Below are 24,569 nucleotides of genomic sequence, written 5' to 3'. Positions count from 1 at the left end.
GAAAATTCGTCCGTGAAAGAGGGGTGACCGTTAATCAGGGGTTTGAAATACATATTTTTATATATTATTATTTGGCCGTAAAAGAGGGAGTGACCACATCTGAGGGGTGTCCGTTAAGTTCCTTGGAGTTGAACTATTTTAAAATGTCGAATTTCCGATTCGATGTAAAATGTTGACAGTATGGCTCCCACATCCTGAAGCAGGGCCCCTAGGCTGGGATCTTTCACGGGCCCCTTTACGATGAATTTATAGCGTGAAAAAACTAACAAAAAAATGATGAAAATCATCCCGGGCCCCAGGGCTAGAGCCTTGTTAGCCCACCCCTTGTGGGGGCCATGGTTGACAGATTCATATATTCATGGAAGTGAGCGTGAATTGTTCAGTTCGGCAGTTTAAACTGTGTTGGTGAATACGGCCGTATAAGAATCAACTGATTTGAGATCAAAAATCAATTTCATAGAGCTCTGTTCATTCGTTAGTAGAATGAAATGATCTCAAAGGCGTTCCAATGCAGATAAAGCAGCAATTTTGAATAATTTTATGTCCTTATAGACTAAAAAGTGAAATTTCGTTTATAATGAGAACTACGTTACAACGAAAATTTTTCTCGTGGTTGTGAGCTGTCGTTATAACGAACTTTTATTGTATCATGAGCAATATTAATTTGGAAAATTATTAAAAAGAGGTTAAGATATGTAAATTCAACAAACAGGACTAATCATAACAAATTTATAAATAGTGCAAAAAAATCAAAAATAAAAGGTCAATTTCCCGTCTCCCGCTGGGTGACCTTTCATTAAATTAAGTTGCATAATAACCAAGAATGACCACTGAAGTGTTTTCCAAAGTGTGTAATAGTCATGAGGGTGGGTAGAAGCTATGGGTTTATTATAGGATCCTATGGGTGGGCTTGAGTTGAGAGAGATGAGAAAGAAAATTTTTTTAAAGAAGGGCTATGGAACACAAAAAGTTTGGGAAACTTTTCACCGAAGCAGTGGTTCTCAACCGTTGCTCCGTGTACACTTCCTGGGGGCTCCACAGCCACTAGAAGAAAATAAAATAAATCAGTAAATTTGATAAAAATGAATAAAAGAGGGGGCTTCGCCATAGAAATTTTACGCCGAATAGAGGCCACCACTGATGCATATTTGTGTTCGAGTACAGGTGATAATTTTTGGAGATTTTACTGCATTTAGGAAAATGTAATGGAACCCTTTCTATACGTCTCCCTATTACGTTTCTGACCTTACTCATTTGTATGACGTTTTGCTTCAGTTGCTTTACATTTCTATACATTATCCCTGTAATTTCTTCATGGGCAAATGAAACCTTTGAGCCCCCGAAATTCAAACAACATACATTCACTGACCAATTAACATCTTTGACTCTTGTCACAAGACCCTCCTAATTCCTGCTTTAGGCTGCCGGCACACTACGGTTCGGCTGGCGCGGTTGATCTTATCAGCAACCGTGGAATTTCGCGTGAAACACACACTGCTGTTAGCAACTGGGGTTTTTCATTTTTTAATGTCACGTGACATCTCGGGATTGGCTAAATTATTTTCGCCAAGCTGAAGTTGGCTACGATTATCATGCAAATTCGTGCTCATAAGCTGCATTGCAGTAAAACCCCCTCTTAACGGATACTTCCTCTTTTACGGACAAATAATAATTTACAGTTGTATAATATATAAAAGTATGAATTTCAAACCTCTTTTTAACGGTCACACATTTTACATGGATTTAATTTTTTTGTCCTTCCGTGTTCACAAAAAGGAGGGGTTTTACTGTATATACTAATAAAAATATTCATGTAATGAAACTTTATTTTCTGTAAGAATATTTGCCGTTTGAAATTAATTCAGAGTTGAAGAAAGACAGCCTACAAGTTGACCCATTTTTGATGCGTTTACGATTCGTGACCAAATCGCACAAATTTTTTTATATATCATGACTGGAATCATCATAATTTATTTAAATAACATATGTTAAAAACTATTTAAATAACGTATTTTTGAAGTTTAAAAAAATTGGCCATGAATTTAGCACGTTTTCCTTTGTAATTAAAGTAAATTTCCAATTAATTAAATTTCTAATTAATATAAATTAAGCATAATAATTTTAATTTTGGGAAAGAAGGAATGAGGGGACGGGACTATACTTTGCGAACTCAGCAAAGCTGTTCGAGGAACCAAGGTCTTAAAGCCAGCCATATTCGCGTGACCCTGGGCTTCTTGTTCACATAGGGCCTACATGACCAGATGTAGTATAATGGTTTAGAGCAGGCATCTTCAACCTGTTGCTCGCGAGCACCACGGTGCTACCTGAAGCAACTGGAGTTCTCGAAGCTACTGTCCAATAATTGCTTGCTAGAATTCGTTCGACGTTTCAATCAAATTACCTCGTTCAAATTGCATTCGAGGATTAAAATCATCCTAATTTTTCATGCATACGTATCGTCAAACTTGTAAGGATGCTCTCCTTTCGATGATGGGTACAGCCAGTGCTCACAACTAGAAAAATGTTGAGGACCTCCGGTTTAGAGTGTAAATAATTACATAATGGGTGATTACAATCTAAGTTCTCGTACTTCGAGTAGTTTTTCCTCAAAAACTGCTTAACCGAGTACATCCAAATTTTCAGGATACCTCAATGAGACCGTGCGGAGATTTATGAAGTAAAACAAATACAGTCTAACCTCGTTTTAACGAATATCGTTAAAGTGAAAATCTCGTTCTAACGAAAACTTTTCTAACCTCCCACAACAGTTTACATATGCACAACGGCAACAACCTGGAATTCCTTTACAAGGAAATTTCGTTGTAACGAAGTGATTTCTCCGGTCTTTTGGAAGTTTGCTATAATGGGATTAAGCTGCAGTTCAATTTTCGACCAACAAGTGAAACAGTGCCCCCCCCCCCTGGGGGTAGAAGGTCCTGGGGAAAGATGGGGGGGGCAGCACGAGAAGGAAATACGGTACAAAGGGCCATTAACTCAATTTCAATTTTACTCATTTTCGTTTAATGTAATTTTTTTTTTAATTTATTCAATCACACATGATATAACGCTGTAAATAATACTAAGAACATCCATCAACGGAGGATTAGTAAATTCGTTGTGATGAACACGAAGAACCGTGGTAACGAAAATCTTAACTCGTCTTAAGAGTATTATGGACCCCCCCCCCGGGCCAAGTGGTTTTTAGGAGGCCCTACATGGTAAATCCTTGAAAATTTCAATCCGATTTCATTTTTGGGAGGCCCCTCTTCTCTTGAGACACCCGGGCCGTGCTCGCGTGGGCCCATGCGTTAAGACGGCACTGACTGATGCCCCGAATTCCGAGCCAGACAGGAGCGCAAATGTTAACCTTTCATCTCTCCTTCAATATTAAAAGGGGGGCGCCAAAATGCGTGCTTGCCCCGGCTGACCACGCATGTCGTTGTGGCCCTGTACATCAGTATGTATGTTGCAAGGTTTAAGGTACATACAGGGCCGCAGCTGGATACTTTTTTAACTGGAGCTAGCAAGCTTTTGGCGTCCCCGTGTAAGGAAAGGTTAGAAGGAGTGGTGTTAAAGGGGCAATTCGGCGCCCCTCTAGTTCAGCACTCGATACAGTGGACCCGCTCTCCCTAGTTGCGGCTTTGTGCGTGTATGTAAATTAAAAACTGCTTGAAAAGAACGGTAGGTGTGAAAATTGTCTTAGTGCACTCTTCGATATTACCCGCATACAACGTTTTGTCTAAATCAGCGGTTCTCAATCTTTTTTGACCCACGGAGACCTTTCCAGTATATAATTTCTATGGCGGAGCCCCGTAGGCCTATTTTTTATTTATTCATCGAAGTTACTGATTTATTTTTACTCAAAAATATTAATAATTATTTTTTTCAAATTTACTGGTTCTTTTTTTATTTCGGGGAGAACTTTTTTTTATTTCGCGGAGAACTTGGGAGTTCACACGGAGCACCGGTTGAGAACCGCTGGCCTAGATGTTTTTTTTTAATTGAAAAAACAACAGATAGACAGCATATACGATAACATTCATATACGATACAAAAATAAATACCAAAAAGACAGAATAATGAAAGCAAAACACACGCAATGCAGCTCTTAGGGACATATTTCCAACCCGCTTCATACTTAGGCTTTTAATAAATGTTTCAAATTTGATACGGAAAATTTGCAAATATAAAAATTTATTACTTCAGATGTCTAATTATTCTTATTTCTGATAATTTTTTATGAATTTATTATAAATGGTTGGGCCCCGTGGTAATTTGTACTCTTTTGGATGAGATAACTAATTGGTTTTTTGCTAAAACGTTATAATCGGGATCCAATGCATTTCATTCAAGTGTTTTAAAATATACATCTCGGTTTTAGCGTAATCACGTTAGTTTATGAATGTCATTATAACCGAGTTTCAATGTATGGTCATGTAGGAAAGCAAAAAAATTTCACTAGTTAGAAAAATTTAATTTTTTCTTCATTGTTTTTTTTATTGCTATCAGTGCAAAAGCGCCAAACAAAGAATTAGCTTCTGTCGAATAGAATTTCACCATGTTTCTCGAATTTGTCTTTTCCCCTCATGTTTATGACAGCCTGAGAAGCAGAGCAATTCCTTTGTCCAGTGCATCCGAAATCCCATCACCCTCCTTGTCAAACCACTTAATAGACAATGGAAGACAGCAACCGCAGGTCCAGCCGAACCGTCATCAGGGTGTTCAAACCTTTCCAATACATGATGGCAGCTTTCCGGTTACCCCAACCGTCTAAAAAAATGTGGATTTTCTCGGTTGAAAAAACCGCGCTCAGCGGTTGCAGTTGTATCTGTGCGTTGACAGAATAAAACTATAGATAATGCCTTCCCCCCCAACCTCAACCGCCTGCAACCGCGCCGTAGTCAGGTCCCGGCCTTACCCAGGGCCCTGGCTGTATCCTGGAGAGGGGGCCCCATGCTGAAACCTTTTGAGGGCTTCCCGGTCATACTTTTCACGGGGCCCCTTCTGTAGTTAATTTATAGCGTGAAAAAGCAAAAAATGATGAAAATTGCCCGGGCCCCAGGACTGAAGCGCTGTCAGCCCCTCCCCCCCTTGCGGTAGGCCATGCTGTATACACTTCAATTAATCAACGTTTTCACTTCGATTCGAACTCCGAAGTCTTTGGAAAACACCATTTCTATCAATCGAATCACATAATTTTTTCAATTGGTAAAAACGTGTCACTGAAATACAGTTTGTGGTGTGTGCGGTGGTGTGATTTTTCCCAGTTTTCAAAAACACATGAAGAAACGTTATAAGCGGAAAAACTAAGCGGGATCGACTGTAGTTTCTCATGCATATTTTTTACTGAAAAAGCCATAAAATTTAAGATGATTGACTAGTTCAATGGCTTTTGACAGGTACTGAAATAATTATTGAACGGACTATGGTATGCTGATAGATAGGGCGGTAACTAGGATTTTTGCCGACCGGGCAAACATGATTTTGCCACCCCCACATTCGATAATTTTGAAACGGTGTTCTCTGTTCCCACCTAAAACTGCCGCCACCGAAATTTTTCCGCCCGGGGCAGTTGCCTCCTCTGCCCCCCCCCCCCCCTAGTTCCGGCCCTTCTGATAGCAAACGTGTACACTATTATAGTTCGTTTCAGGTTAACTTTGCAGTGGAGAGAAAGGTAGAGAGTGTACTCCTTCGCCGCAAAATAAAGTTCCCATAAATCCGAGTTTTATGATGATGATTTATACAGAATATTTAAATTTTTTTAATGATTTTGTGAAAAAAAAGGAAAAATATAGTTTTGAACCGATGTTTCTTCGTTTGAAATTTTTAAATTGGAAAAAAATATTGGTTACCATTATCCAAAAATCTATAGCAAGCACAACGACATTTTCGCGGTATCCTAGAAATCGTCCATACCTTACCGAGGCCGCGCATCGATACATTGGTTAAGAGGCTTTTGTTGCCATAGCAACGAGTGATGAGGTTCCCTCGTAGCTTCCTCTTCACTGCAAAGTTAACCTTAAACGGACTATAGTTCTTTCTTTAAGAGAAAAATCTTTCAACAACGGAACTCAATACATCATTTACATTTTGCTTAAGATATAAAAAGCAAAACAAACAAGTATAGGACGTTTTAAATAAGGTTTAAATAAAGTTTTTTTTCTGTTAAATCTTAAAATGAATACCGTAAAATTGCTTCAGACTTTAGCAACAGTAATGTTATGATAGTATAATATTTCTTCTCAATCATAAGATTTTCAATCAAAACGACAGATTTTTTACAAATTTCTTTTGGGAAACGTCTGTAAAAAAAGGGGAGGGGGGGAGTAATTTTCGAAAAAAGTTCGTTATACGATTTTCGCATTTATACGACGCGTCGTATAAACGAGGTTCAATTATTTGGTCCTGAGCCCCCCCCCCCCCCAACATTTTCAATAAGTTTGCGCCTATGTTTGCACCGCTGTTCGGTGATCAGATACGAAAATGAAATACTGATGGTTCAAACCCAAGCCTTCTGTTTCAGTTGAATCCTAGGGCCGAGGCCAAAGCTAGCGTATCAGAATCCCTATCTATTAGAATCGCTATCCAGAATCCCTATGACGGGTCTCCACTCATGACAAACACGTGGGTCGACAGCGTCTGGATAGGACATACGCTAGAAGTAGTGCCTCATCTGGGAAGACTCCTCATCTGCATGAACAAGTGGGGTGCACAATCAGTGAGGGGTTGTATACAAAAAGACAAGCACGTGGACAGCATCGAACGAGATGCAAGACAGGAACTGTAAGTTGTATGGATATGTATTTTTAGCTATTGAAAAATACGAAACACAAGTATGCGTAAACAATGACTTGTGATAGATATGGCGTTACCCAGAGTGCACACGAATTGCCTATCGCACAACACCCTATAGTGAAAGTAAACACCATACGTGTAGAAAATAATATTTGCCATTGAGAGAATGAAACAAATAGAAGGTATTTTAATTTTTGAAAGAAGACCATATTAACTGAAACCTCAATCTATACGACAAATTAAAATAAAGCTGGAAAACGTAGATAATGAGTATTGGGGGGGGGATAATTTTATACTACAATCATTATTCACTGTTATATGCATAATTTTGTGCAAAAACTCATTAAAAACAGCGAAAAATGAATAATTTTTTCAAGATTTGCGTTAGAATTTAAAAAAGTATAAACAAATAAATACTTCAACTAGAGGCACAGAAAAAGTAATCAAGATTAAAATTTCAAATGGTAGTTGAATGACTATTGAGATCACACCAGAACTTACCATGAGAAGCCAAATCAGATGCATTTACTACAAGTTCACATTTACAGCCTTTTAAATCTGTAATCCATATGTGTCCAGACTTTTTATCTGCCCACACAACATTGGGTTCCGATCGATTCATATAAGTGATTGCTAAGGCAGCACTGACAGAAGCATCGGAAATGCAATTGCATTCATCTGACTTGTTCAATTTATTTTCACATATTTTGTGTTCGGGATTGTAATTTTCTTTTGTTTCGGAGAAAAAGGTATTCATACATTGTCCTCCATCGTTGAAGATAATTAGCTCGAATGAAAGGAAGTCTTTTGTAACGATGAATACTAGTGAGCTGGAAAAAAAACCGTAAGATTATCTTAGGAAAAAGGCAAAACTTGCATATGACATTTACAAGCAGTGAAAAAGATAAGGTTTAATAAATGAATTATATACACTGCTCAAAACAATTAGGGGAGCACATGGTTTTAACAAAATTACGCAAAGATGTATACCGATAAGTAACATAAAATGAATCATAATTTAAAGCCTAGCAGGAAACGGAAGAAGAAAACTTCATATGCAAATCAAAGTTCATGACGTCAAAGGAGATAAGCGCAGAAATCGGGATGTTGCAGAAACGCCTGTTTTACTGCCGTAACTGTGAAATTCGATTGCGCAATATTGTTTTTTGAGACAAAGTGACTTGAGGATGTCTCAACAACGTGATTTACCGGAATCCATGGCATGGCGTGTTATAGGCAGACTGGAATCCGGGCAAACACAACGTAGTGTCCCGGACGCTGTTGGAGTCGCCAGAAGTGTTGTTGTAAGGCTGTGGAATCGATTCCAAGAAACAAGAAATACAAATACAACGCCGCAACAGGCAAATTGCCGAACGTGGTGGCTGACTTAAGAACGTCATGGATCCCCGAGCCATTTTTTGGCGGCCCTACCTACTACTGCTACACCACACATGCAACCCCCTCCCCTCCCCCCGCGGAACCCTCAACGAATCGGTACATGCGGGAATGTGCGTGTACGTGTAGTGAAACCTGACGTGAAGTTTTTGTTTCTCTGTAATGCTTGTTATGTGTAGTGCTGCCATCTGCCACCAGTTTTTCTAACTATGAGTGAAGTGTTATGATTGAATGATTTATCGTTGTAGGACTGTTGCTCTCTGTGGCGACACTTTTTAACGGGGAGATCGGCTCGTATTTGCGCCTTGAAGTTGGGAACCACAGAAAACCAACTTCAGCCGACCACGTTCGTTAGACGTCGAGCAGGGCAAGGTCGGCCACGCGCCACTACAGCAACTGATGACCGGTATATACGGTTATCAGCCCGTCGAAACAGAACAGAGAATGCTACGGCTTCATGAGGGAGGGCTCTATGCACGTAGGCCAATGGTCTGCATTCCGTCGACCCCACGCCACCGTGCGGCCCGAAGAAGATGGGCTGCTGAACATCGAGATTGGGAGCAACATGATTGGAGCCAAGTGCTGTTTACAGACGAGTCCCGATTCAGTCTGGAGTGTGACACCCGACGTGTTCTGGTATGGAGGGACAGGGGCACTCGAAATAACCCCGCATTCGTTCGTGAAAGGTCACAATACAGACGAGCTGGTTGAATGGTATGGGGTGGAATCAGCATAGGCGGACGTACGGACCTGCATATCATTCGGAATGGCACTTTGACGGCCCGAAGGTATGCAGACGAGATACTGCGACCTCATGTCATCCCTTACGCTGGAGCCATTGGAGATTCCTTTGTTTTCCAGAATGATAATGCCCGACCGCATAGAGCTCGTCTGGTGGAGAACATGCTTGAAGCTGAAACAATACAGCGTATGGAATGGCCAGCGTGCTCTCCTGACCTGAATCCAATCGAGCGCGGACGACGCATTGCTGCGCGACCAAGGCCGCCTGTTACTGTCCGAGACTTGCAGATTGCACTTCTTGAGGAGTGGAACAGTATTCCCCAAAGTCTGATCGATAACCTCATCGCATCCATGGCAAACAGGTGTGCAGCAGTCTTAGCTGTTGGAGGAGACCACACGCCCTATTAAAACTCATGCATCATGTCTAAACAGTACTTTTTTTTATCGTTTACATGTAACCAAATTGTTGCCCTAAATCATCTTTTCATGTTTTTTCCATATTTTCAAAGAATTAAAGCTTAATTCCAAATTTTTTTACGTCTTTTTTCTGTATTGCGCATTGATACGCGTGTACTATCCTTTGTATGCCAATACGTGGCTGTCTCGCACGGTTTTCTTCACTTTTTTGCTTGCTCCCCTAATTGTTTTGAGCAGTGTATATGTAAGGTAAGTTGTGTTAGGTCTTGCCAAACATATCGTGTAAGAAAGCAGTTGTATAATTTTATGCAAATGAATTATGCGAATGAATTTCATCTATAGCACGCCTATATTTTATCTGACTCAATTTCTAACTGAACTTGATATGGAATAGTGGGTAATCTGTATACAGGGTGATTCAGAAAAGATGGGAGAAACTTTAACCGTCTTTTCGGCAGAAGCGTCTCAAGATGAGATGTTCAAATTTCCCCATGTCATTTCTGGGCGAGATCTCTCAAGACGTCCAAATATTCCATGTTATTTCTGGGCGAGAGTATTTATAGACGCTCGTGAAAGCCAGTTCCTTCCCCCAAAACCCTTTTTGTCCTGAGTGACATGCTGTAACTCCCTTCTTATTCAGGTGTCCCTTTGGAAGGTGTATCGACAGTTCCGCATGGTGCATTTCCGCACATGGGGAATTTGGTGGTGATTCCGCAGACCATTTCCGCACTTGCGAAAACAAAGATCCTTCACTACTCTAAATGGACTGAACTTATAAGGGGGTTGTATCCTGACTGCCACTGAAAAAAAATTGTGACACTGAAATCATCTTTGACTCGAGTTTTTTCAACTAATTTCTCATAAGTTTAAACAAATATAACAAATATATAAGGAAACAACCTTTAATGGGTGAATACATCATTATTGTACACGCTAAAATATATGTTCACTTTATTTTTTACAGAAAAAGTTCCAAATCACAACGCTTCCTTCTGAGTCTTGCACAGTAGGTGCAGTAAAATATACGACCTTTTTTTCTATGCAGCAAGCCCTTTTTTTACATGTTAACTGGTGAGGATTTTGCCCCACTAGCCTTTCTATTTGCCCCACCAGTGAAGATAAAAAATTGCCGCTGCTGGGGCAAAGCTCTTTTCTTGTTTTCCCGAAACAGCTTCAACTTCAAATCCTACCAATATGAAGGGAATCAAAGAAAAAACTCACACAAAAGATTTCGCCATTTGCGAGGCCGATTTTTTATGACTGGTCTTTTTTCTCCAAGAAATAAAAGTAAAGTTCAACTGAAAAGATAAGATTTCCAGGATTCTTACGATTATTTTACAAATGACAAAAAAAGAAAATTAAAAGGGAATTTGTAAGATATTTATTATATTTTTTTGCAACCGTCTCCAAAAGTAACTCGGCATGTTTAATTTCTTCACAAGTTTCACTCTTTCATAGATCCAGATTTTTTGTTGAAATTTTCATTTTACGTTCAAGCGAGAAGCGGAAGGAGGGGCTTTTCTTTCTTCACAAATTTTAAGAAAAGCTGATCTCACGCAGCCAGCTAGGAAACAAGATACCACAACCAAAGGAAATTCTATTGGAAGTGAAAGAACGAACTCATATATTGTACTTGTTTCTCGCCAGCAGACCAGTTGCTAATGCTTCAGGAATAACGCTGGGAAACGAAGCACTAACACAATGGAAACAACTTGGAAGGAACACGTAGTATGCGAAGACATATGGTCTGTACATCTAATATAGTTGCATTTCGAGAAATGTAAATTATTTTGTTTATGGCTCGCCGCGTTTCTGTATTTCTCAAAAACTTACAATAAATAAACCATTTTAGAGCCCACTTTAAAGGGGTCATCAGCTTGCTGAATTTTTATGTATCTATCTACAATCATACTAAAAGTTATGGCTTTTCTGACGATAATATTTGTAAAAATATTCATTTCAGTGCTACCTACAAAAAAAATCGAAATCCTCTGGACAGAAATGAAATTTTTACCGAGTTTCGGGGTTCCAGTTGAAATGAAAACACGGTGTAATTGATGGTGTGCGTCTAATAAATTAAATATTTTAAAATTAATATGTATAGGAATAAACTACGATCGAAGCCAAACGTGTATAATGAATGAGTAAAAGTCGTATAAATGAGAGTCGTATTAACGAGTGTTCCACTGTATTGGGTTTTATGAGTGTTTCCGTCACTATTGAATCGCAAATGTTTGTATAAATTAGAGGTTGAAGTGGAAAATGACAAAATGGCGTGTCTTTGGGAGATGTGTTGGTAATAGTATCTCTTTGTGATGAAGCTAGCCAATGGTCATTCTCAAGCGGGGCTATACAGTAATAACAAACCATAAAAAAATACCAATCAAGACCTGGGGGTGAACTATCTCTGCAGTTCTTAGTAACTACCGATCGGAGGACTGAAGCTAAGGACCGCTTCAACTACTAGTAGTTGAGAGGAACCACGGGGTACCGTGAACCACCGGTCCTTAAGACCATGTGACGTGAAATAGACGGGGAGAAAATTTTTGGTTTCGAGAGTAACGAATGTCTAACCAATCGGAATGCCGCTTGAAGCCTACAACTGCTACTAATTACATAAACGATTTACCCATCGTTTTTCTGCAGCGGTGGTGGCAGTGTGATCCCATGTTTACAACTGATTGTAAACAAACTTTTTCCCGAGGGATTTTTTTTTTCTCGCCATAAATTTTTGTCTCCTCCGTGCTTTGAAACATTTTTTTCTTATAATCGCTAGCTAGTTTAGTTAATTTGTAAACGTATGAGGACGCGACATTTTTCATATATTTTGTGGACTTTTTTTTAGAATAATGTTCAGTATATAATAGTAAAAATATTTTTCTTGTCCGGGCTCATCGACCCCACACTTGAAATCTTTCCAAGGACCTGTGCTTTTGGATACTTGAAGGAACGAGTATCTTAGGGCCTCGGCTGCATAGAACTGGGTCTCGTATTAATGGAAACGGAAAAAAAAAAATCAAAAAAATTCTAAATTAAGGTGGGCGGCACCCCATCCGAGGGCCCAGCTAAATACTATTTTTAATATTGAGTGCCACCTAAAGATTAATTCGTTAAATGATTTTTTTACTATACATTTTATTGCTTTCAAATGACTTTGTTGAAACAATGAATTGCAAATTTTTTTTGGAGCTACTAAATTTTAAATTATTGACAATTTATAATTAAAAGATAATTGCCTTGCAGCTTATTGTAGTTCTGAATTTTAAGCTGTGCCTCAGTCTTAAAAAATATCAGAACGTGATTTCCTATGAATGAGCAGTAACCTGTTAGCGCAAGCGATAATATTATAAACAAATTAAAATAAAAATATTAAGCAACTTCAATATTTAAAAATATATATACATCTGTATTAAAGATGTTTTACCATTCTATGCGTTTCATACTTAGCTTCAAACAAATAACTTCACCTGATTTGACCGTATACTTCATTTCAGTTGGTTATTGATAGAAACATGAATATTAAACATTGATATAAAATAAACACAAATGACAACTAGTACACATGATTTGTCATACAAAAACATTTTATTTCAAACATATGTCCATAGAGGGATATCATTTATTCATTGAATGCTGCTTATTAGAAATCACTATTTCAAGAACATAAAAATTCTTCAGGGATTCATTAATTTTTATCTGTATCTTCAAATGTTGATTTACCTGAAATTAGAATGAGAGGAAGAAAAAAAAACCTTTTATTATGCTTATCAATCTTCAAATATGATATACATTTTATTTCGAACCATAACGCAGTCTTTAGTTGTATAAGTACTGTCATGCCATCACAGGCATGAATTTGCATTTTTATTTTCGTACTCGACCCCGATCACAAAATTGACCCATACACCTTCCCCCAAGAATATGTGTGTGGTCGCTACAGAGAACGAGCGGTACCTTTTGCCGGCACAAAACGTCATTCAACTGTATACATCGCTCTCAAACTTTCAACAATCAACCAGGCTGCATGTCTCCGCAGCAAATAGGGGTTGCCAACCTTCTACCAACTCAGGGCGCACTATCATCGCTAATTCAACGCCAGGTCCTTTGTACAGGCACGGTAAGAACCAGAAAGCACCGGTTACAGTGACCGCTGCAGTACAAGAGGACAATCACGTACACCAGCGGCGAGCTCGTCATCGCCAAGGTGTTGAAATGTTGAGAGAAACCGGCCACCTAGCGTGGTGCCCGGATTCAAGATGCCACAGATTCATTCAATGCCACAGATTCAAGATGTGACGCTGTACTATAATCTAAAGATATAATAGACCGTGCACGCTATTCATAAAACTTGTGGAACGTGAAGAAAAGATGAGCAGTATTGTCGGGGAAAGAACAGGTTCTGCACTATTACATTTGGCTCGTTTTCGCAGAACATAGTGATTTCGTGTTAACGCTAGGATGTTGCTGTAACGAAATTTGACTCGATGGAGTTGATGAAAACTTTCCTTCATTTGTTCAATGAATTTCATTCATTCTTTTGTAAAATATTTAGGGAATGAGGGATTCGAAAAAAAAAAAATCAATTCTATATAATATAAACAAATATTGAAAAACGAAATTTTTTTATTTTCCAAAAGGTATAATTCCTAATAATTTAAGACTTTTGAGTTTTTAAATCTTATTATATAACCTATCTCTAAGGGTACGTCCATAGTGAACCGCTTCCCGCTTCATTGCTTAAACAGCGGCAGTTGTAGAAGGCGAGATGATCCCGCGCGATTCTAGCCGGTGGTGGTTATAATGCACCGCTCGCGGGAGCGTCTGCCTGCATGAGCAGTTGGCATCATGGAGCTATCACGTAGGGATCTATTGTGTGTGTTTTTGTTAACAAAAAATATTTATCAAAAAATTTAAACATGAAAGAATGACGAATGTACATGAAATGAATACGACTCACCTTGAAGTTGCAATGGGTTTAGTGTAATCGCTAATTATAGTTAATTAATTAATTGATAAATCAGCGATTTCGCTTTTAGTGCCACAACAAATTTTCGATTAGAAAAACGAAAATTAATGGTTACAGAATTCAGTTTGATTTAGTTTTATCGTTAATTAACTAATTAACGATAAAACGAAATCCAACGGTATTTTGATTAATTAACGAAATCGTTTTTATTATGTCAACTAATTAACGATTAGTATTAACAATTAGGCGTCATAAACACTCCGTTGTATTCAGTATAATCGTTAATTAGCCATAATTAATGATTAATCAACGATATCGCTTTTATTATGTTATATCTAGTTAACGATTAGCATTACCAATAATTATTCGTCATAAAAACTCCGTTGGATTCAGTATGACCATTAATGACCCTTAATTAATAACCGATTTCGCTTATATTATGCCATAACTAGTTAACGATTAGTATTAACAATAATTAATCGTCACAAAAACTCCAACTGGATTCAGTGTAATTGTTAATTTTCCTTAATTACTTTATGATTAATGATTTCGCTTTTATTATGTCATAATTAATCAACGATTAGTAATAACGATAATTGTCGTTAAAAAACCCCGTTGATTTACTCACTATAAAACGAACTACTCTAGTTTTAGAGGAAAGTATCCGTTTTAAACAGCAAGCGGTGAGCCGGTCAAGCGAGAAAAAGAAATAATTCATTCCGGTTAAAGCGGGTAAAAGCAGTTTGAGCCGTTAAAAGCAGATAGGCGGGCGCACTATGGCCGCCCCAATGAGTTTTCACCATCTTTTTTCAGCCGCGATAAAACGAGTAGCGAGAAGCGGTTCACTGTGGACGTACCCTTATACATGTTACCGGCAAAGTATGAAATCATTGTATAGAATGCCTGGTCGTTTCAGGCAAAGTATGAAATACCGGTTTTATTCTATAATTTGCCTAGGCATTCTATAGAATGCCTAAACACAATCCAGGCAAAGTATGAAATATCTTCTTCCAACTCTTTAGGGGCGGTATAAAATATTACATAAAATTTCACAGAATTTTCTTTTTTTAACGGAAACGTTTCCCTTTCGCTCGCGTGAAAAAGGATCTGTTGAGGGGCGGTATAAAATATTACAATTTCTTCGAATTGAAATTTCACAGAATTTTCGTCATTTTTTCCTGGAAACGTTTCCCTTTCGCTCTCTTGAGAAAGGATCCCTTGAGGGGCGATGTCAAATTAAAATTTCACACAGTTTTCAATTTCAAACGTTTTCCTTTAGCTCTCTTGAGAAGGAATCCCTTGGGGGGGGGGGCGGTGTCGTCAAATCATATTTTCACACAGTTTTCTTCGATTTTTCCGGGAAACCTTAACGTCTGGCTCTCTGGAGAAGGGATCTGTGGATGGACGATATAAAATGTCACATTTTCGTCAAATTATTATTCATTCGTCAAAATCACAACTGAATTTAAGCGGGTAATTTCTTTTTGGAATTTCAAATCGGATACGGACAACAACATTTTATCGCTTTCGGACGTTTTTCGTATACCTTTTATATGTTACTGTAAACAAAACGGCATAAATCTGTAATTACGCATAGTCACCGATCAAAACGGATGAAATTATTGTGCATAATCACCAGATTTATCACAATTACTGTATTTTATACATGGCACCAACCTGTAAATGTTGTCAAAATTAGTGGTCAATGATAACAATTCTGAAAAGTGCCCCACGACGTAAAAAATTTTGGAACCAGTTTTTTTATCACTTTGGTCCCTCCCCACGAATTGAAAGTGATCCCTCTTCGAATGAAATTTCTGGCTATGGGCCGGATGAGACACATAACGTCAATTATTTCACCTCTGACGTAAGCTCCCAAAGCTGAGGTAAATGATTTCATTGCTATCCAAAGAATTCACGTAATTTTGGTAGATTGTAAAAACCGTGTCACTAAGTTTTATTGCACATTTAGGCTAACCAAATTTCTTTGAGAAAAATACCGGAACTCAGGATTTTAAATACGGGTAAAATACGGAACATCGCCAATCATCGCCATAAATGACGCCGAATGTAAGCAAAGCTGCCAACTTTTGCAGAAATCACTAAAAAAACGCCAATGGCAGGAAACAAAGCATTACTCTGAGAGAATTGCAGTGAACAAAAATGGATTCCACAAAGTACATTGTAAAATAACGAAATAAAACGTTTGAGGGGGCAAACAATTAAATCAACGTTTAGTATTTGCCGTCTTGCAGTGGAGTAGTTTGGGAGCTAGCGTTTTATTGTGGAAGTGCTGGTTCTAAACCCGATTCTCTCGGGCATGGATGTTTATTAACATTAACAAATTCCCTGGACAGATCATACAGGATCTCTTGAACATATTTGAGGATCACTTTATCAAGAAAGTAAAAAAACCATGACGTATGTGAGGTGAATATTCTTATTCATAGTTGTAATTATAGTGATATAATTTATGCGTTGAAAAATAATTTCAATAGTTGATTTTAATAAAGTATAAAACTATAAGCATCTAAAAGTAGGCTTTGTAGATTCTACAATGTGGAACATTCGCGACGAACCACAGCATTCTTGCAAAAAAGTCGGGACAGACAAAATAAAGTGAAAATATGGGAATGTCCCGGGAAATGCGTGACATATGTGTCATATGCATAAGGTCACCACAAAACGTTTGCTAAGTAGGCCTATATTTTGCTATTTATCTTTTATTTTCGCTGTCCCGAATTTGTTTTACAAAATGTCCCGTATTTTCGACTAAACTCACTTGACTCACTGAAAGTCGCTCAATCTTGACTGAAAACGTGGAGAAAGATAATTTTAATTTCTTACAAATGATGACTTATGATTGTAAACATAAACGTTCATGTCGCATATTTGTGACGTGTTTTTTTTTTACATAACAAAACCAAGACATTTTTAGAAAAATATCAATAACAATATTTATTTCGTGAACTACATTTTTATTTACTGCAATTTATTGTAGTCCTTCTTCGTACATACCCATCAGCATTTCTTCCCCATCAATTTTAACTGTAATTAGCAATTTTTCAACATTTGACAATTTTTTGAGAGATAGAATTGCAATAAGCAGGGTGACCATACATCCCGTATTTCTCGGGACAGTCCCGGTTTTTTTCTGTTTTTTTGCTGTCCCGACTTTTTTGCAGAAATGTCCCGAGTTTTCAAATATTTTCAACGAAGTCAACTTGACTTTTTATTCTTCAAATCAACGATTAAAATTATCTTTCCAGGTTAGAAATTACATCACGACAATGAGGCTTGTGGAGTTGACATCATAATCATCATCAGCATTGGCGAACTCAAAGGAGGGGGGATTTTGGTGTTCTAACCACCCCCTCCCCGAGCTAAGATTATAGTGTTATTTTACAGGACTGCTGTTTACAAACACGCCCGTGTAACGCTGTTGAAAAAAAATTTTGTTTTCTGTTCGATTCTTCGATTTCTAAATACGGTGAGTGACGCAGAATATGTTTAACTATGCCAATAATTGAAAATTAACATCGTTTATGCAATTAGCTGCGTTAATTAAGATGGAAATGAAATAAATAAAATTGGATTTAACCCTAAAGTTAAATGACAAACGATTAAGTCGCCATCTATATTATAAAAAAATAAACACTTGAAAAAAATTATTGCAAGATGAACTGCAACGTTTGCTCTGCCACGATATATGATATTAATGAGGTGCTGAAATGCAAGTGCTGTTCAAAATTATTCCATCCAACCTGTATAGGGAAAACTGAAGCTGCTTTCCGCAAAATGAACAAAGAGTCGAAAAAAAATTATGTATGCAAAAATTGTGTTGAGCCCAGTGAGGAGTCTGAGGGTAGTCATCAAAATGTTAAACATGTCTTGGATCAATTCAAGCAAGAGATGAAAGCAATGATCCAAAATAACCTGGCTTCAATTCAGGATACCATGAAGGAATACAAAAAAGATATAGGTGACATTACTAAAAGCTTAGAGTTTCATATGGAACTATTAAAAGAGGTTGACAACAAAGTGCAAAATTTATCCAATGAAATAACCCATTTGCGTGATGAAAACTTGCAATTAAAGAACGAAAATATTCAACTGCATAGAGACATATTTGAACTAAAAGAATCACTTTCAGATATAGAATATAGGAGTAAAGCAAATAACATCGAAATAAATGGTATTCCTGAGGAGAAAGATGAAAACATAATTGAAATGTTGAACAACATAAAGGATGTGCTCAACATCACCCAAGATACCAAAATTGAGAAAACACATAGGGTACCATCATTCACAAAGGGGAAACCTAATCCAATTATTGTCAGATTCAAGGAGGAATCATCAAAGACGACTTGGATTGATGCTGTTAAAAAGCACCCATCCTTAGATACTGATATCATCAATAAGAATTTTACTCCTCAGAGAATTTACATCAACGAACATTTGACTCGACACATCAAGCAACTGTTTTATGCTGTAAGGAAATTCAAGTATGAACAAAACTACCAGTTTGCCTGGACTAAAAATGGGAAGGTGTTTTTAAGACAGATGGAGACATCCACGGTATTAAGGATAAGAAACACCAAAGAATTGGAAAAAATACTTGTAAACAATGTTTGACTTGGAAACTGAAAACTATATAGAATTGAACAACGATAGAGTGCCTGTCTTGAATTCGCCTAATTCTATAAAAGAGTTTCTAAATACCGATGAAACAGCTTGTAATACGACACTGAAATATATTGTCTGTAATGTGAGGAGTATGAGGAAAAACTTTGATAATTTTATGGTATTTTTAAAATATACTAATGAAGATTTTCATGTGATATGTCTAACTGAAATCTGGATTAAGGAATGTGAAGTGAATATGTACACAATCCCAGGTTATTATAGTTTTTATAATTGTCGTGAATATAATAAATCAGGAGGGGTTTACATATACATTAGAGAAGGTATAAAAGTCAATTCAATCTCTAGTCAATTTCAGACAGCAGAAATTTTAACATTAAAAATTTGTGATTTCAATATTATATTTTCACTATTTTATAGATCTCATAATTATACCATTGAACAATTTAATAATGAACTTAGAATATATTTGAACAAATTTAAAAACTCGGATATGGTAATTATGGGTGACATGAATGTGAACCTATTCAATGATAATGACATAAATATTAATGACTATTTGAATTTATTCTGTTTAAATGGTTTTTCTTCATTTGAAAAATGTGTTACAAGAATCGGATTTACTGATTCAACTGATGTTGACCATGTGTTTTACCGTTCGCTAAAAAATAATTTTCAGTGTAAAATGGGCGTATATGATGCGAGAATCACTGATCATCATCTACTAATTGGTTACATAAGAAAATGTTCACCATATAATAGCGATAACAATTCAAATTATATAGAAAAAACTTGGATAAATTATGAATTATTTGAACGATTTATTAGGGGTGTTGATTTCACGCGGGTGTTTGATGAAATCGATACAAATCAGGCTTATATACGTTTTATTGACATCCTTAGATTGAATTCAAGCTTATTTATAAAAAAAAAATATGTTAAAGATAGAAATAGGGCAAAGCTTAATGAATGGATTACGGATGACCTAATTAAAATGATAAATATTAAGGAGAAACTATATATGAAGCATCGTAAAAATCCATTCAGACATGATTATGAAATCAAATATAAACAATATAATACTAATTTAAAGAAAGCAATCAAAAAACAGAAAGATAATTATTTTAGGGAAAAGTTTATCAATTTGGGATCAAATAAAAGAAGTCAGTGGAAATTTATAAACCATTTTGTAAACAACAAAAAAATTAGGAAATTACCCAATTGTGATGATCAAAATAAACTAGCTAACGATTTTAATGATAACTTTATAAATCGAGTAAGGGACACTGAAGTAAACTATCAAACAAATGACTTTGTAAACAACGAAAGTTCTCAACTCAATTCAATTGTTCTTCACGAAATTGACTTGCCACAAACTGAAAGCTTGGTTAACTCAATTAATATTAATAAGCCAGCAGGAAGTGATGGTCTGACACCAAGAATGATTAAAATTATCTATCGTCACCACCCATCACTAATAACCCATCTGATTAATAAATCTCTAGATACTGGAATATTTTATAATGAACTAAAAAAGTCGATTGTTACGCCCATATACAAGAAAGGTAATAAAGATGACATGAACAATTACAGACCAATTTCGATTTTACCTATTATGTCAAAATTATTAGAGAAATGGGTAAAACGACAACTTAATAGTTATTTACACGCCATTGCCTACTACTCACATCATCAATTTGGTTTCAGGGAAAAAAGGAATACTGAAATGGCTATGATTAGATTAATGGATTATATACAAAATAAAATTAATAATAACAAAAAAGTAGCAGCTGTATTTATAGATATCAGTAAAGCGTTTGATACAGTAAACTGGGATATCTTATTGGAAAAACTAAAAAATATTGGAGTAAGAGGGCTCCCACTCGATTGGTTCAGATCTTTTATAACAAATAGGAAACAGACAGTTAAAGTAGGCAATGCGATAAGTCAGGTAAAGGCAATAGATACAGGCGTACCTCAGGGATCGGTTCTTGGCCCAATACTTTTTTCTATTTACATTAATGAAATTCATAATATCAATATTTCCGGTCAACTTGTTTCATTCGCAGATGATACAGTTCTAGTTTCCTCCGCTGAAACAACTGAAGAACTGATAAAAAATTTGGAAAAAGACATCCATGCAATAAATAAAAGAATTCGAAACCTTCGACTTAGGCTAAATGCTAGCAAAACTAAATGGGTTCTTTTTAATTTAACTAACTTAAGCACACAGACAGATTTAATGAAATTTCATGAATGTAACGACTTTCTTTCAAATACTATATGTAACTGTTCATACATTGAAAGAGTACAGCATTATAAATATCTTGGAATCATTATTTCATCTAACCTAAAATGGAAAGATCATACTGATCAAGTTGTTAATAAATTACGAGCAATCACAGCAATGACGTATAAATTAAAGGCTATCATCTCACACCAAAGTTTGAAAGAAGTATTTTTTGCATGGGTGTTCCCACATATTTTATATGGACTACAAGTTTGGGGGGGAACATATAAAAATTCAATCCATACTATTGATAATCTTTATGACTGTTTGCGACGTGACATTATACAAACTAACAGTTCTGCACAAAATAAAGTATCATTGATCCAATTTAATATACGGCAACTTTATCTGTATAAAGTTTTAGTATACATCTATAAGAATCCTGATTGGTATCCCAGAGTGAATATACAAAGAACTATGAGATCACAATATTTATATCAAATACCATTACCTAAAAAAACAATTTTCAAAAAATCAATATGTTTTCTTGCTCCAAGAATATGTAGAGAATTTGATGATATTATTAGACAACAGCAATCATTTTATATGTTTAAAAAGATTATAAAGGATCGTATACTGGAAATAGCAGATATGGAGCGGTTCGTTTCGTTCGATAGTTAATGCAATTGCAAATGATATAAGGAGTAAAATTTGTTTATATTTTTGTTGTGTAAGAAAATATATCTGTATTTCGACATATCAGACTATAGTTTAACTTTTAAGGTAATATAGTTGGTGTGACTTGAATGCAGCAATTGTAGTAAATGTATGTATGTTGCCAGAAATTCTTTATGTAATGTATCAATACGACCCATGGAAGGTTTCTTATATCCCTTTGGGTCGAAAAGTGTTTGTTTAATTTTTTTTTTTTTTTGTCTGTTTTGTCAATTGTGCTGTTTGTTCAATAAAAAAAAAAAAAAAAAAAAGGTAAAACCCTCTCAGAAGGTAAAAAAATCTCAAACCCCCTTCGAGAAAATTCTGCGTAAGCCTATGATCATCAGTATCACTTGGAGGGACAAGCACAGCATGTTTTTCCCATGAAAATCAATTAAAATTGCCGAATTTACCGTAGAAATGTGGAAATTTAGTAGAGTTTTCCGCATCATCAATAATTTTAAAAATTCAACTGAATTCTCGATTTTCGAAAAATTGAGTTCGGTTAGAAATATGGAGCGCAGAAAACTAAATATAAAATAATTAGCCGGACCTGCTTTTGAGTTAAAAATTCATGCAATAACATTGATTTATATCTTCTCAAGCACAAAAATGAGAATTAATATCTCCGTATTGTTTTATAATATCCAATATCATCAATCCATATACTTTAGGATGTTTAGAAATTAATTATGGGCCCATAAATTACACTGAAGAAATTCCGCAGCTTTAATCAAGCATTTTTTGAAGCAAAAGCAGGCAAATCCATAACTTGAGCTTCAAGAAAATTTTCGGAATATCTAGCACCCATCAAAAAGGAAAAAAAAAACCAATTCATTTCTACGTTTCTTTAATTTTGATTTATGTCTTTCATGAGTTGCGCAGGAAGTCGCCATATTGGTTATCATGTAGTATGTCCCTCCAGAAAAAGGGAAATATCACGTGATTCAAAAAGCCTCATTAAGAGACTAAAAACAAGAATATTCATCTCACACATTTGTAGTGTTTTTTTTTAATTCACTGCAATTTGAAGTGGCGCTTTATTTCTCGCGATTGGCGAATTTTCTGTGATTTTAGCACGAGTTAACGACTTCGCTTACTTTTGGCATCATTTAGCGATAATTGACATTGTCCCGAATTTTCCCGTATTTCGAATCCCAATTTCACGTATTTTTCTCGAGTAAATATGGTCGACCTAACAATAAGCAATTCTTTACTTAGGATCTCTATCTCCCGTATTTCCACCGATAAAATATGGTAAGCCAACGTATACCAATTTGTTTTCCGTGACCGACATACCACGGTCACTTTCCCTCGAATAGATGAGTTAACGGGCGCTTTATACATTATATTTTTTGTTCATAAATCCGTAGATAAAAATCTCAGTTACTTCAAGACAAAATGATATCGCATAATCCGCATTTGCAAGTTCCATTTATCAATGATGAAATATTAACAGTAGAAAGACGGAACGGGGGAGTCTTTTTGATCCTGCACGCTGTTTAAGCTTACATATCTCTGCTAAGAATAAACCAAACAACCTGGAATTTCTGGACTGTTCCTGAATTAGCATGTTCTTATTGTATACCAAAGATTCCTTTCGTTATCTTTTTTAACAACGAAGCTACGAACGGATATACCTAGAAAGACCGAAGGGGGTCATAGTGACCCTTCCTTATATTCTAGCACGTTATGCGGTAAATACTACTATCGTCGTCACAATTGATTTCTAAGTAGGTTATAATCTTTCTGAAAGTCTTTTTTGCATTTGATCTTGTGTGTGACCTTTCTTTTCCTCTCATTCTTATCTGCAAGTGTCGTCAGCAGGTGTGTCCTTTTTGGTTTTTGCCAAGCATTCTTGCCATATTATCCGTCAAATTGTTTATTCTGGGACGTAGAAAATTTGAGTGCATGTGATCTTTTCAAACAGTTACGAACTGTAGTGAAGAAAGTAGCGGTTCTGATGACGAAGATTTAAATCAATATAAAACTATTTCACGGGCGCGGTAGATCAGGTCGATAAGATACAAGCCTAAAGTACCAAAGGATGTTTAGAGGTGTCGCGAGTTCGATACCCAGTTCGTCTTTGTCAGAAAACTTTCCTGACACAGGGGTACAACAGACACGGCGACTTGACCGCAAAAAAAATTGCTACCGCAGAAAGTCCCCCATTGAGGAGTTAGTGCACCAACCTCTCGATGAGCATAGAAACAAGCTTGCCGTTCGGAATCGGCAATAAATTGTAGGTCCCGGTCTAATTAGCTCTCGTGTGCAGAAAATGACCGTGGTGTAACTCATTATAACTCGTTGAAGCCACAGAAACGATCCAAGAAACTGCAGCAGATGGGAGCATATAGAAAATCATAGAACCTTCCTCAACTTTAGGATGTCGAGGATCGCAAAATATAGAGAGAAAATCAAGGCCCCACATTTTATGCGTTCAAAAAACATAAATGAAAGTGTTCTGGGTTCGTGACGCCTTATTTTCTGCGATAAAATGATTCGACATATACAGAAGCTGAAGCCCATCGTCGTCTGAATGAAACTTCTTGGTCAGTTTCTTTGATTAAACTGGATGCAACGATATCCATTATGTATGCAAGAGGTGCAAAAAACTTCCTACTGAATTCATTGTGGTCGTCGAGATTTGGGGTCCCGTATTTTTTC

The 24,569-nt window shown here is 36.6% G+C and overlaps 1 protein-coding gene across 5 annotated transcripts in view; it reads right to left on the bottom strand.

Annotated features, from left to right (window-relative positions):
- Positions 1 to 24,569, bottom strand: part of sev (receptor protein-tyrosine kinase sevenless) — a 1,896,734-nt gene that overhangs the window by 467,870 nt on the left and 1,404,295 nt on the right. For all 5 annotated transcript variants that reach the window (XM_089239534.1, XM_089239532.1, XM_089239533.1 and 2 more), the window contains one exon: positions 7,297 to 7,625. In XM_089239534.1, the coding sequence (XP_089095660.1) occupies positions 7,297 to 7,625 (329 nt within the window). The remainder of the gene's footprint in view (positions 1 to 7,296; positions 7,626 to 24,569) is intronic.

The sequence above is a fragment of the Pholcus phalangioides genome, unplaced genomic scaffold (genome assembly GCF_987345545.1).
Source record: "Pholcus phalangioides strain wild (caught in Gottingen) unplaced genomic scaffold, Ppha-v1.0 ptg000011l_1, whole genome shotgun sequence".
Taxonomy (NCBI): domain Eukaryota; kingdom Metazoa; phylum Arthropoda; class Arachnida; order Araneae; family Pholcidae; genus Pholcus; species Pholcus phalangioides.
The sequence above is the reverse complement of the archived record's forward strand: the minus strand, read 5'-3'. Positions and strand labels throughout refer to the sequence as shown.